Source organism: Girardinichthys multiradiatus, chromosome 7 (assembly GCF_021462225.1).
Source record: "Girardinichthys multiradiatus isolate DD_20200921_A chromosome 7, DD_fGirMul_XY1, whole genome shotgun sequence".
Taxonomy (NCBI): Eukaryota; Metazoa; Chordata; class Actinopteri; order Cyprinodontiformes; family Goodeidae; genus Girardinichthys; species Girardinichthys multiradiatus.
Window position 1 is genome coordinate 42,416,144 of NC_061800.1, and position 14,766 is coordinate 42,430,909.

General features: G+C 36.8%; 1 protein-coding gene across 4 annotated transcripts; it reads right to left on the reverse strand.

The window, feature by feature from the left end:
- Nucleotides 1-456: 456 nt before the first annotated feature.
- Nucleotides 457-12,557, reverse strand: LOC124871646. 4 transcript variants are annotated; one of them, XM_047371108.1, is made up of 4 exons: nucleotides 12,237-12,557; nucleotides 9,232-9,339; nucleotides 6,947-7,303; nucleotides 457-6,364 (listed from the first exon to the last, which is right to left on the reverse strand). In XM_047371108.1, the coding sequence occupies exons 2-4, from the start codon at nucleotides 9,236-9,238 to the stop codon at nucleotides 6,003-6,005; spliced, it is 726 nt and encodes a 241-aa protein (XP_047227064.1). In that variant the 5' UTR covers nucleotides 9,239-9,339; nucleotides 12,237-12,557; the 3' UTR covers nucleotides 457-6,002. The 4 variants fall into 4 exon arrangements, with proteins under 4 accessions (XP_047227064.1, XP_047227063.1, XP_047227061.1 ...); XM_047371107.1 differs by having other exon boundaries at nucleotides 12,194-12,557; XM_047371105.1 differs by having other exon boundaries at nucleotides 12,177-12,557.
- Between the last annotated feature and the right edge of the window lie 2,209 nt (nucleotides 12,558-14,766).

A 14,766-nucleotide genomic window follows, 5' to 3' on the forward strand; every position in this document is an offset into this window, starting at 1 on the left:
CAGTTTGTCAGGTTTACTGGTGGTAAACTACTGTCGTCTTAAAACCAGTCCAAACAGAAACTGGTATTTTTTCCTCTGAGCTTCTCTGTCTGAGTGACGGATTTAAAGATGAAGTAACAGATTTTACTGGTTTGAAAAACTAATCAGAGCTGGATTCTCTGTGTATTTTCTTTGATTTAAAATACTAAAGTCTTTAGTTGTAGATGTCTTTATGGTTCAGTTTTAGGTCAGAGGTCAAATTTATCTATGAAGCTCATTTGCAAAGGAAGTTCCTGCTTTTCCAAACTGTCGTCCACAGGGTGAAAGAAACACAGCAAAGAAGTGGGTCTTCAGCAAAGATTGAACATTTTCCAGGGTCTGAGCACCTCTGATATGGAGAGGCAGAACGTTCCATCATTTAGATGCAGCAACCAAGAATAATCCTAAAGGTTAAAGGTCATATAAACACCGGTTCCTAGTTCAGTGATGTGACCTGTCTGTTTTGATGCCAGATGCAGTCCTGATTTAATAAAATCAATTCAACAACTAAGATCCATCTCCAGGTCTCCTTTCTGTAGAGCAAATGTAGACAACCAGCTTCTTCATGCCTGAAATGCCAAGACAGGAAATAAATCCTAAAATATAGAAGCAGTGACCAAAACATTATGACCACCTCTTGTTTCTCATTTAGAGGCTGGGACTTCCAGCAGCAGCTGAGATGTTGACCTCAGAGCTCCGACCAGAACATGATGTTGCAATAAATCTTATTTCTTCATGTTTGTTTCTTGAAAACATTTGCTGCACATTATATCCCAACACCAACCAGAGGACATTGTCAGTTAGATGCCAGAGACGTGAAGGAAACGTGGAGGTTTGGTCATGTTTGACTTGATCTGGAGAGTTTATCAGCAGCCACACCTTACCAGCTGCACAGGTCCCCATCACCATGATGCTTCAATGAGATGATGAGGACATTATTTTCCTCCACAAAGTTATTACTGATGCCTGAGCTTTGCTCTTGGAGTTGTTCTCCAAACTACACTGAATGTGAAATGAGACAAACGAATGAAGATAGAAATCCTCCATGAGTTCTCATGTTCATGAAGATGTGGTCAGTAAGCAGAGATGAAACATCAACAACTAGAAGCTGTAAAAACTGCAGCAGCTCAACAGGATCAGTCCTGGTCCAGAAGCTCATATGGATAAAACCTGTTTAAAATCCTCATTTTGTCTCAGACCGTCGCTGCCTCACAATAAATAGATTAGATGGAGGTTTTTCTGATGGATCCATTGATGGATATTTATTATACGGATGTGAACATTAAAATGTGTTCACCAAGCTTGGTGCTTCAGTGTTCCCTGAGCTGCAAACAGATGTTTGTTCATATTTGACATTTTAATATAGATTACATGTTTTACAAAGCTGCTGTAGAGACTGGATTTGAAAAGGATCATAAACTGTTTTCAGGTTTAACTGTTCATTTGACATTATTGTTAAATATGAATGATTTCCAGTGTAATGAACACATTTTCTGTTTTATGCTCTTTCACCAAATCCTCAGCCCAGTAAGCAGCAGGGAATCATCAGTTGTTAGTAAGGCTAACGTTTTGATAAGGAGAGATGAACGATGGTTCTGTTCCATCTTTACTAACTGGTTTAAAAAAGCGAAGGAGGTTATGCAACGAGTGATAGAAATTTGCTCGGCCATGGCTCCAGACGTTGGAGAAGATCCATGTTTCTACATTGATGTGAGCCACTGAACTGGGAGGAAAGAAAGCAGCAAGAATCCACCAGTGATCAGATTCATCTCAAGATCAACCAAAGATCTAGTCTGGAAATCTGCAAAGAGCTCCGAGTTCCTCAGAACCAGAAAGTTAAAATGTGGTGAAGATCTAACCACCAAAGATGAAGAGCTGAACAACAAATTATGGCCACATATTGATGAGGAACGCAGACAGGAGAAGAAAGTCTTCTTCATGGAGCCAGGACCTTCACTGATGGAAGGAAATCAGAGGAATAAGGAACTTCCTCGTCTTCTGACACTTTTTCTTTATCTCTGATTTATGCCGTTTTTCAGGAGTTCAATTAAAATGCAGGAAACATTTTTATCATTTCAGGTTTAGTGACAATTTCCTGGTTTGCTCTGAGCTTCTGACACATTCCCAAGGTGATGAAAATCATTTTCTACATTCACCAACCTTCAGTCTTTAAGTGAGTTTATTGATCTATTGATCATTCTGTCTTGATCACTTTATTGGTTGAATGTAAGGAGTATTCATGATCAGCTACAGAGAAAGGCAGCTTTTTATTTTCTACAACAAACACATGCTGTGGCTTCAGACTTTAGCTTTTAGAAAACTCGGTGGAGAGAAAACATCTGGATGTCTGACAGGAATAATAAATCAGCTGGTGTTGCCATATTAAGAGGCTCTTTTCAGGGAAAGATACTTAAAAATGTTGCTCAGTTATGGAAGATGGATTATTTTAGTCACTGAATTTATGGATCATGTTTCTGTGTTGGGGAACATAAATGGTTACAAAAAAAGCCAAATGATCAGAATTATTTTAAGGAATTTAAAGAGGAAATTTATACTTTATTAAACATCTTTTTGAATATAAAACTAGTTTTAGGAGGAGATTAAATCACATTAATAATCCTCAAATAGATGATTTTCCACAGAGAAAATCCACAGATTCACAGACTGAACTTCATGATTTATATTTGCTGTTGAATTGTTCTGATATTTGGAGACAAAAAAAATCCATTTGGAATAAAAAGATCTTCATAAGATTTCTAGAATAGATTTAGGCTCAAATGACTTAAAGTGACGTTAAAATAGAAACATTAATATTTACTGATCATAAAACAATCCTTTTATACTTACACATGATAAACCAGGCAATAAAACATATTAAATAATATACTTTTTAATAATAAACTCTTTAAAATAAATTATTAGCAGTAATTGGAGGAATGCAGTAGAAGAAAATATTTATGGCAAATATTGGGAATATGCAGAATTTCTAATTTAAAAAGCTGCAATTAAAAGATGGAAGAAATTAGCCAAAGAAAAGAGAAAAATAAAGTTGTAAAAGAAATAATTGTTGTTCATGAAGACGATGAGCTTCTCAGACTGATATCAATAAGTTACTGAACTACAACCTGAATTAGGTCGTATTTATCAGGGTTTGGCTCAGGGTGCTGATGTTCTCTCTCCATGGAAATGGATGGAGAACGGAGAAAGGAACAACAAATACTTTCATCATCTGGAAAAATGAAATGAAATGATCAACCATTTACATAAACCTAAAATCAACTATAAAATATCTGAAAACTCAACTAATCTCTGTCTTTATTGAGGAATTTAACCAAAAGCTCTAAAAGAACTGACAGTAATAACCTCCCCTTTCTCTCAACAATTAAAAATAAAACTAATTATTGACAAAGATCTAAAGGAGTTCTGGGATCAAGAATTAAACCTGGAAGAAGTGAAACATTGAATCAGTAACTGAAGAACAATAAATCCCAGGTAATGACGGCCTTCCTGGAGGATTGGATCAGATGTTTCAGGACCACATCACTGACTTCTTATTAGATGTTTCTAAGGAGGCCATAGAAGCCTGTAAGCCTCCAACAATGTGTCAGGACTTCATGACATTGATACCAGAACCTGATGAGGATCCAGTACAGGTTGATAACTGGAGGCCAGTTACATTCATTAACAATGATGCAACATTGCTCTCATATTGCTGCAGAAAGACTGAAGTCCTGTTTAGAGACCGTTCTAGATGACCGTCAATCAGGCTTGATGCAAGGAAGACCCATAAGCAGCAATATTAGGCTGATCCTGGATCTGATTGGTTATAAGGATGACATCACTGACAGCAGCTATATTGTGTTTATTGACATTTATAAAGCCTTTGATGCTGTAAACCACACATTCTTACTTGATGTTTTGGACTTCCTAGATTCTGGTCAATGCTTCAGAAAAGCCATTAAAACATTTTATAACGATTGTAACAGTTTGGTTAAACTTCTGTGGGGAACCACTGGGAGATTTCCCATTTCTCAGGGAATTAAACTGGGAGATCCTGCTGCCCCAGTCCTGTTTTTATGAGTGATGCAGATGTTACTGCTGCAGATCCAAAAGGACTCATTTGAAGGGATCACCGTCTCAGGTCAGGAAATGAAATGCTGTCAACCAGCAGATCATTCAGATATCTTCTTGAAAGATGAGTTTCAGATAAATAAATTATAGACTGTATTAATGTTTCTCTGGAGGATCTGGGCTTACTTTAAACATTCAGAAATGTGTCCTGTTCCCTCTCAAAGAGGTTGTGTCCATAAAGAAACTGAAGGTCTTCCTGTCAAAGAAGAAGAAACTGATTTGGGAATTAATATTTGTTGAGATCAGTCTGAGAGGATCATATCTAACTTTCAACATTTAATTCCTAAAATGAAAACTAGATTTGATCCGTGGATCATGAGAGATCTGTCGCTGAAAGCTAGAATCATTTGATCTAAAACAGAGAGATTATCTCACTCAGTTTATCCTGAAAAACTCATAGATGTTCATAAATCCTTCATAAAAAGTGGATTCTGCTCTTTATGACTTTGTCTGGAAAAATAAATCTCATTATTTCAACAGATATGATCTAAATAATCTTTATAATCAAGGAGGTTTAAATATGTTAGACTTCAATACATCAGATATGATCTTCAAGCTGAACTGGATCAATCATTTCATTAGAGACAAACAGATTATGGTGATTAAAACCAAACCTTATTAATAAACTAATTGGACGGATTGAATTTCTTCTTAAATGTGATTTAATGTCGACTAAATTCCTGTTCAGTCGTCTAACTTTTCATCATGTCGGCTTCTTATCTACAAACATCAACATTAATGTTCGATTTGGAAAAACTAAAATATGAAAAACAAAAATAAATCAATATTTTATGAGAAATGGATCCAAAATAATATGAATTATGTTTCCAACTAGTGAATGAAATCTTCTGACATCTACTGAGTTTTTGAGGACTTTAGATGTTCTAGTATCTGAGAGAGAATCCAGTCCAGGTTCTGATGTGGTTCTAGTTGGTTCTGTTAGGCTGCTACAAAACAGAAATGGACCCAATATATACAGACACCACTGAATAAACATATTCTCATTAATGGCATTAATATCTTGGATAAAATGTAATAAATTTCTTAGGTTTATGATTGATTGTCCAATAACTCCTCGTTGTCAGTTTTATTAGAATATTAACTTTATGAATATTAACGGGTCGTTGATCTGGACTTATAATAACAAGGATTTAGTCACCAACAAGGTCAAGAAAGTTCACTTTAAAATAATTCATTGAATTTATCCAACAAACCAATTTATTAAACATATAGAAATGACTTGGATGAATCTTGTTCTTTCTGTAAAACAGAAACAATTTCACATCTTTTTATGATCGTATTTATGTTTCCTTTTTCTGGACTGAAACTGAAACGTTATTTCAACTAAATTATGGCATTAATATTAAATTATAATATTAGGATGTTATTATTTAATGATATAAAAGACTGGACCAGAACTCATTCTTTTATTTTAAACATTTTGACTCTAATGGGTTCATTTTATATTCATAACAATAAATTGTCTAAAATAAAACCCAAAACTCCTCAATTCAAGGCTGAGCTGAAAACCTACTTTGGATCTTTGAAAAGTTGAACAAATCTGAAAACAACATCAGACTGCAGCTGTAGATAGACGATCTTCTCTAAAACTAGGAGCAAAAAGCTGCTTTGGAAAGAACAGAAAGGTCAAAGTTCAGCTTTTTAAAGCTGTTGTACAGAAACCAGTTCAAAACCAGTCAGAGTGCAGCAAGAAATGAAAGAGGTGTTCATTAGGTTTGCTATATAGGGACCCACAGAGTTAAAACCTGTTTCCATGACTACAGGAGGAAAGCTGTGAAGGAGGCAGAGAGCAGCTTTAAACTATCTCAGATAATTCAGATGGAGACACAGTTTCAACCTGAGAAGACAGGTGAGTTCATAGAGGTCACAGCAGGACCCAAGGAGGAAGAAGATCTGCTGATCTTTACTTTACTTACTCTGATTCTCCTCTTGAAGTCTTCAAATAAACTATGTTTCTCAGCTTCTTCTCTTCTCATCTTGTTGTACGCTGTTTTAGCTTCATAACCAAACTTCCAGAAGTTTTTATGTTTATCCAACAGGAAGCAGGTTGGAGTCTTTGGGGAGTCCAGTCCCAGTTCTTCACCCCATCTCTTTAACTGGGTCCCACCTCCTTCCTCTCTGGGTCTGACATTGAAGGCGTAGCCACTGTATCCTGAACCAAAGTCTATGGCTATGATAAAAGAGTCAGCTCCAGCTGGTTGGAGAAGAGAAGAAAGTTAGAATCTGAACAAAGAGCCGTTACTGTTTTTACAAGAACAAGTTTTTACTGAAATAAAACCACAAAAACAAATATATGTTTCTATAAGTTTATCATTTTAACTCTGCCACTGAAAAACTAACCTGAAACAGTAAAGTTTAGTCATTTAATATTTAATTTTCCACAGATTCTACTGGTCCAGCTGCCCTGTGATGGACTGGTGACCAGTCCAGGCTGGACCCCACCTCTCACCCAATGGTTCTAGGCACCAGCCCCCTCCATGCCATCCTGAACGGATAGGTGGGTATGGACAATAGATGGATGAAAGGATGGATACTGGTACTCCTAAATATTCAATCATTTCATATAATACCAGGAAATACCTTTAGTTTCACAGCATCTATTATGAATAATGTTTCTATTCTTTATTACATCATTTTCTTCAGTATTAAAGATTATATTTCTGTAGCATGTTTCCTCATTCTAACCTTCATATTAATAACTCAGAATAAAGACCAACTCCCCTGGTTTTATTAAAGATATCATGAATAAAATGTGACTTTTATTTACAGTACTGACCTTTGACATTGAGCAGCACTTGTTTCTTAGTCAGGATTTCATCTGAGCTCCTCTTGTAGACGGTGCAGGTGTAGATGTCTGTGTCTCTGTCTGTGGGGTTCTTCAGGGTCAAACTGAAGTCTCCAGATTTTAGTTTTATCTTCATCTTTGTTCTGTTTCTATACAGCCTGTGTTGAAGCTCTTCTTCTTCAGACCAGCTCAAGGATTCACTGGAATCGTTCAAGATCTTGTAATTACTGTAGACCATCCTACCAGAGCTGTTTCTCCACGTTACTATGACTCCTTCAGGTAGACGGACTGTAGTTTTAAAGGGCAGCAGAACAGACTCCACTCCTGGATCCATCTCCACCTTGTAGACTGAGAAACAAACAGATCAGCTGCACTGACAGCAGTAGAACTGATGATGTTGATGTTCACAGTAATGGTCCTCAGTAATATTCCAGGAGAAGACCACCTCTTCACAACGTGTCACTCAGGGTTTTGTGACCATGCAGATGCAGAATGCAGCTGACAGAGCTGCATGTGATCAAAACTTCATTTCAACACAGAAGAAAAGACTCACTATCATCCAGATGTTTATTCATGAAGAGAAATCCCTCCAATCTGTTCTACTTTTTAACTAACAGATGATGAACCACATTACTGCTGCCTCCTAGTGGACAGGAGTGAAAACAGTTGACTGATGAGTCAAATGCAGAGAAGTGTTTCCAATGACCTCCAGGTCATCACCCTGTAACCTGGGATGGATTTGTGTTTAGTGGTGAGAGGAAGCAGCAGTAATATTCAGCAGGACAGTCAGAACCTCATGATGGTTCTGGTTCTGGGAACTTCACAGTGCTTCTCCTTTTATTAAACTCACTCTTCATCAACCTTAGAAGGCCCGGTTGGACGGCTTAAACATTACCTTTGAATTAGAGATTAAATGATAAAAGTCTGACATTCAAGTTATAATTATTAGTGATTATTTCATCATTATTTTATTTGATGGTCATGTGATGCAGCACATCATGAATTTATTTATTTCTCAGCCTCACAAATTAAATCACTCAGTTATTCTAACACTGCTATAGAAAAGGTTATTGGTCTGCAGCTGAGCTGCTGTGCAGGTTAACCAATCAGATGTTAGACTTTATTTAGCCACAAACAGAAGCTGTTTAAAGTATTTCATGATGTAATGTAAGAAGGGAATAAGAAACTAATGGAGAAGAGGGAAGGAGGAGAACTTTCTCCATCAGGGTATCTGGTCAGAGATGATGGGAAGATGGATGGAGCTAAAAACAGGACTGGAAGGAAACCAGTTAGAGGCTGAAAAGACTTGAGACTGGGAGGAAGTTCATGTTCCAGCAGAACAACGACCCTAAACATAAAACCAGAGCTACAATGAGATGGTTCAGATCAGAGCATATTTATGTGTTAGAATGGCCTAGTCAAAGTTCAGATCTAAACCCAGCTTGGTTTCTGTAGAATGACTTAAAACTTGCTGATTCTAGACTCTGTTCATCCAATGTGACTGAACTTGTTGAAAAGAAGAATGGAAACATTTGAGTCTTTAAATGAGGAAACCTGGTAGAGACACGTCCCCAAAAGGCTTCAGGTGGAACATCAGAGAAAGATGGTTCTACTAAATATTGACTCAGAGGGGCTGAATACAAATACATGACATACTTTTTATACTTTTATTGTTTTTAATTTGGAAAACAATCATTGATTTCCTTCTACTTGTTAAATATGCACTAATTTATGTTGTTCTACTGCCTAAAATCACATTAAATGTATTTATTTTTATAGGTTTAAGTAACACAATGTGGAAAAGTAAAGGGGTGTAAATACTTTAGCAAGGCACTAAATCTGTTTTAGCTTTGATAAACGCAGGTGAAACTGAAGAGTTGCTAGGAGGAAGGACTCCATCTTCACGACAAAAGATGGATGAATGGGTGGGTTGCTGGAGTACTACAGTAGTACTACAGTAGTACTACAGTAGTACTACAGTACTTTCCATTCTAAACTTGGACATTCTTTGTATTCTTATTCACCATAAAGGTATATTGGGGTTAATCTGGGTTCAGTTTCTGATCATAGAAACACAGAAAACTGAGCATGTTAGGGGATCCATCCCATAATAGTAAAATGATGACTATGAAACCATGGCAACCCTGAAGCTTCCTCCATCTTTCTGCTTCAGCTCATGGTTCAGTGTCTGAAATGGTCTCAATGTGTCGAATGAAAACTGTTAAAACCTCAGCATGTCAGACATCAGCATTGATACGGTTGTAAAAGGAACTTACCTGACATGAAATAATGTCTGAAATGAAATAAAAGGCCTCCAGAAACAGCAAGAAGAACCAGCAGAACCAGCAGAACCAGGAGAACTTTGGCCCAAGCTGGAAATATTTCTATGGAAAAACATAAAGATCAGTTAGATCTTAGACTCTTAATTACAAAATTAAGTTAAAATATCTCAGACTTTTCTTTAAATTACTTTTTCTAATTTCATTTTCCCTGGAAATTTGCCACTTTGGACAAATTACAAATATAAGTAAATGGTTTAATAATACTTTCAATAGTTTTTTATAATCATCATGTCAGTCCCGTCACTATCAACAGATGTTTTAGTTTTGTTTTTTCTCACCATAGTTTGAATTTTATTTTCACTTATATCTCCTAGAAACATTGAGTGTAAACTTCTACAGCCACGCTGCACATTTCCACCTCTTTTATCATTTATCTTAATGGAAGAAACCAGGTCTGGTTCTAGATTTACAAAAAAGGAATTAAAATTATTTATTTTTTTCAGACAATCTTGTTTCTTCCTTAAAAAATATTTTCCAGGACGATGATTTTAGTTCAGTCTTACAAAACTATTCAATATTTTCCATGTTTTTTCATATCACCACTATTCTCTCTCAACTTTAAATTGTAGTAATCTTTCTTGGCTTGTCATATTAACGTTGTTAACTTGTTTTTATAAATCTTGTATTTCATTTCTTTAGATTTAGTTGGAAATCTAACAAAATCTCTATATAATTTATTTTCTTCTTATAATATTTAACAGTCCCTTGGTCAGCCAGGGTTTTACAAATGTCATTTTTATTTTTGTGACACTAATATCAGGCAGTTCTTATCATATAATGATTTATATACTTGTAAAAATGTTTCATAAACCACATTCACATCCTTCACATATTCCCCACTCTGTGGATCTGAAGGACAACTGCAGCCTGCTGAGATAAGGATGAACCGTGGAGAAAAACTGACACAGAAAGAGACTTCTTCATCACTACAACAAATAGAACCTCCTCAGACTCCAACAAGACAAATGGACCCCCCTAGACCCAACAGAGGAGCCCAAACCTCCTTCCCCCAGACCCCAGAAACATCTCTGTGAGATGTCAAGGGTCCAGGTGATAAGACTACCAGCAGTGATTATCTCCAGGAAAAGCTTGGGCTCCGATGGCAGAATGCTGCAATATCTCTGTTTTAATACGTAGCAGGAAAAAAAGATTAGATAAGAAACAATAGACAGAAATAAAACCTAAAATCTATTCCTTGTCGAGTTCATCTTGCCAGAGAAATATTACCAGCCACTAAGTCACTTAAACTGGTTCTATTAAACATTAGATCTTTGTCAGGAAAATAATTTTTAATCAATGATTTAATTACTGAGCATAATCTTGATTTTATGTTTTCAACAGAAACATGGTTACATGAAAATAGTGAGACTGATAGAATCAACGCCTCTAAATAACCAGACCAGGAAGCAGAGGAGAGGAGGAGGCTGCCCACCTTGTTTCATGATTCACTAAAGTGGAAGAAGGTGTTCCTGGGCAGATTTGACTCTTTGAATATCTGGCTGTCCAGGTAAAGGTCCCTGCTGGATCTATGTTCCTGAATCTTTACAGGCCTCCAAAATCCAAATCAAACGTTTTCAATGATTTCAATGACCTTCTATCTGTGATATGTGTTGATTATGACTGTTTAATCGTTGTGGGAGACTTTAACATCCATGTTGACAATATGAAGACAAAGAGGCAAAAGAACTATGTGATAAACTTAAAAATGTGGGTTTGATTAAACACCTGAAACTGCCAACACACAAAAGGGGACACATTTTGGACTTAATCATCAGTAAGGGTCTGAACATTTTAAATTTGTAACTAATGTTTCCATATCTGACCACTTTTCTGTTACTTTGATAGCAGCTTTTCTATTAACTCAATTAGCGAAAGAGAGATTATAAGAAAAACATTTTTTAAGGACAGTGCAACTAAAATCTTTAAAGGGGACAAATCCTGCTTTTAAATCCATCCTTTTCTTATTTAAATCATTCAGATGTGGTTTGTATAAAGTGGAACTGCATCGTTTTGGTTTGATTTTAGCTCCTCAGGTTCATTTTACTCATTTTTTAAGCTTCTTTTTGACCTCGTTTTGTTGCCGTCTCTTTAAATGCAAATGATGAACTTCAACCCCGACCTCCTCCAGGCTGCAGAGCCAAACAAGAATCCATTACTTTACTTTCCCTCCATAAATATCAGCAAATGTGTAAAAAACAAGAAGTATATAGAAAATCATTGCACCAACAATGTGCTACGTTTACTAATGCATGAGAACAACAGCACTAAAACTAATACTGTAGCTGTAAGCTATCAAATGCAACAAACAACGATGGTTGATTAACAGGCTTTTGCTGAGCAGCAATCATCTAAATCAGGTGTTAAAGCAGAGAAACATCAGGACCTGGTGAGGACTGACTTTCAACACCTCTGCTCTAGTAGACTACATGAAAAATGTCAATTATTCAACAATAGCAGAGAAACGTTCAGGAATTCACAGTAGAAACAAAAGCTGTAATCCATTACTAATGTTACTGACAATATTTTTACACAAACTACATGTAAGATACCTTTTAAAATGTTAATTTTACCACAAAGTGAATGAATACAACTTTTAAACAAAGAGCCCAACATAGTTAACGAGTTAGCTAACGCTAGCATCAAGAACATCACTGAAAGCATTTGGATCGTGTGTTTCTCAAGACAAAAAGGGCAACTAAACAGACTGTAAAACTGTTCATTTAATATTATTAATTAAAAACACAATAAGGTGATGTCCTTAAGGAGCTAAAAGCGAGCAAACAGCGCTAACATTAACAGGAGGTACGAAGCTGAGCTATCAGAACAACAGCCAGTCAGTTCTATCAACACCTCAACAATCAAGCTAGCTGTCATTTTACCGTTATCTGCAGCTAACCTCTTTGCTCTGTCCGTCGCTTCCATAGACAGAAGAAACTGACCCTCAGACAGACGGAGTCTTTCGGCTAATCCTCCTTCATTCTGGCCGAGGTTGCTGAAACACTCCTTCACACAAACGAAGAGGATTTTCTCCACGGATGTCGACACGTTTCCATGAAAAATACATTTAACCAGGAACTCCGAAGAGGTTCTGATCCAGGAGGACGGTGTAATGACTGGTGTGGGTTAATACATCCAACAACAGAACATTTAGATTTAACCGCTTGCTGCTTCGGCGTCCTTCAACTTGAACTACAAGAATACTGCGAGAAACAAAATGGCGGATTCGCTGGATTGGTTAACAGGTGTTGTGTGAAATTCTGTTCCCCCTGTGTCGGGAGCGCGCACTGCAGCCAGAGAGGTATGGCAAGCCAACTGTGCCACAAAACGCCACTTTTACCACGCGTGTGTTTAAAAGGTCACGCAAAAAACGCAGTTTTATAAGTCAGAACGCAGTAAAATACGGCGAAAATCCCATCAAAACTCCATTTTTTACGGCGTTTAAAGAGCACCACAGAACGCCGTAAAAAACTGCGTTTTTCTGGTCACTGAACGCCGCTTTTTACGCGCGACGGCGTTCAATGTCCCGAGAAAACGCCGTTTTTTACGTGGTAAAAAGTGTCACAGAACGCCGTAAAAAACGGTGTTTTCTCAAATTAAGCAAAGCTCTGCCCACACTCTTCTTATCCAGTAAATTTAAACTCCAGCCATCCAATAAGAGAAGTAGAACTGCAGACCCCACTAATTCATAACAGATCAACTGATGTTTCTTTCTGATAAATGTCATATATTCTGCAGCACTCAGTGTCAGTGTTTGCTTCTGTAATTATCTCAATATTAATTTTAATGTCTTTAAAGTCAAAAGAAGAGAAAATAAACACAATAACCTTCTGAAACAAGTGAAGATCGACATGCAATTTTGAAATCCGAGTTGTAGCTGTAATACTATTCTCCTCCACCAGATGGCATCGCACGGGAGCTAGTCTACAGAAACGCGATCTGTGGACATTTGGTGGTTGTAATGTTATTAAATACAGAAAAATTCATCTTGTATTCCGTGTTTGCTGTTATTTTTCTATGAACAATTACTAGAAAGATTCTTAATCTATTAGTTGGCATGAATAAGAACCCTAAAATAGAAATTCTCTATCACATTATTTTGTTTTTCATACAACTCAGAAAAGGTCCTAATAAAATGATCAATAACACAACAATTTTTTTACATTTTTACTAATATAATGACCAATTTCCATATCTCATTAATGTAGTTATCATGTTACATATTTTCAATGAAAGCAAGACAGCCCAAAAAGGCATAAACCTGCAGTTCCTTCTGCGTGTCACAGTCCTAAATAATTATCCAGGCGCTCTTTATCTTTACTCATACATGTCTCTCAAAGTGCAAATACAATACTACAATACAGACATCTACCGTTCATTCTTTCCTTAACACGGATCAGTCATCCTTTCCCCCTTGCAGAAAAATAACCCCAAAGCTTGATGTTTCCACCCCCACGCTTCACAGTAGGTATGGTGTTCTTAGGATGCAACTCAGTATTCTTCCTCCAAACGCGACAAGTTGAGTTTGTGCCAAAAAGTTATATTTTGCTTTCATCTGAGCACATGATATTCTCCCAGTCCTTCTCTGGATCATCCATATGCTCTCTGGTAAACTTCAGACGGGCCTGGACATGTATTGGCTTAAGTAGGGGGACACGCCTGGCACTGCAGGATATGAGTCCCTCTCGGCGTAGTGAGTTTTTTGTTATTAAATCTTTTGCATTTACCGTCATGCTGCCTTCTAGTCTGCATTCTGGGGTCCTATATCAAGTAAACCGTAACACGTTTGGCCGATAGTGTATCTGTATTTCAACCAATTATGATTTCAGAATACATTTACACATACAGTGTCTGTGAGGAGACACTCAGACAAAAATATTTTTGTAGCATATTACAAATATTAGTTTTACATTCAACTAAATCTGACACCAGTAGATGTCTTATATTTTTGTTGAGCAACACGGTTCTCAGTCTGCATGTAGAACAGGAGTGTAGCAAGAAAATGATGTGATCTGAAAGACCTTTTATGGGGTCAGCTACTTTAGGTGTAAATGCTTTGATTTTGACTGAATTATAAAACCAGATCATTTTGATGTTATGATGCAAACCCAGGTAAGCTTGCAGAGAGGGTTTTCTATTGTTATCTGGACCAGTAGCTCAGGTGAAAGTCCCTCTGTTCTCTGTCCCTCATTGTGACTCTGAAAAAACTGAGTCAACCTCTACCTCATGTTTTACTGGGTGAATATTATTGATTAGCTGGTTCTACAAAGTATTAAGTCAGGGGAGCTGAAAACAAAAGCACGCCACACTTTTCAGATTTTTATTTTGAATAATTCTGATAACTATGTATCTTTCCTGTTGTACTTCACAGTTATGCTCTTCTCTGTGTTGGTCTGTCATAAAATCCCAACATTTATGTTTCTGGTTGTGAAAATAATCTAAAAAGCTTTAAAGGGCGTTCATATTTTTCTA

Coding starts and splice junctions, on each gene's coding strand:
- LOC124871646 (XM_047371105.1), bottom strand. CDS start 12,219: ATGGAAGCGACGGACAGAGCAAAGAGGTTAGCTGCAGATAACG. Junction 7,304..9,231: donor CAGACATTATTTCATGTCAG/GTAAGTTCCTTT, acceptor TTTGTTTCTCAG/TCTACAAGGTGGAGATGGAT. Junction 6,365..6,946: donor AGTGCTGCTCAATGTCAAAG/GTCAGTACTGTA, acceptor TTCTCCAACCAG/CTGGAGCTGACTCTTTTATC.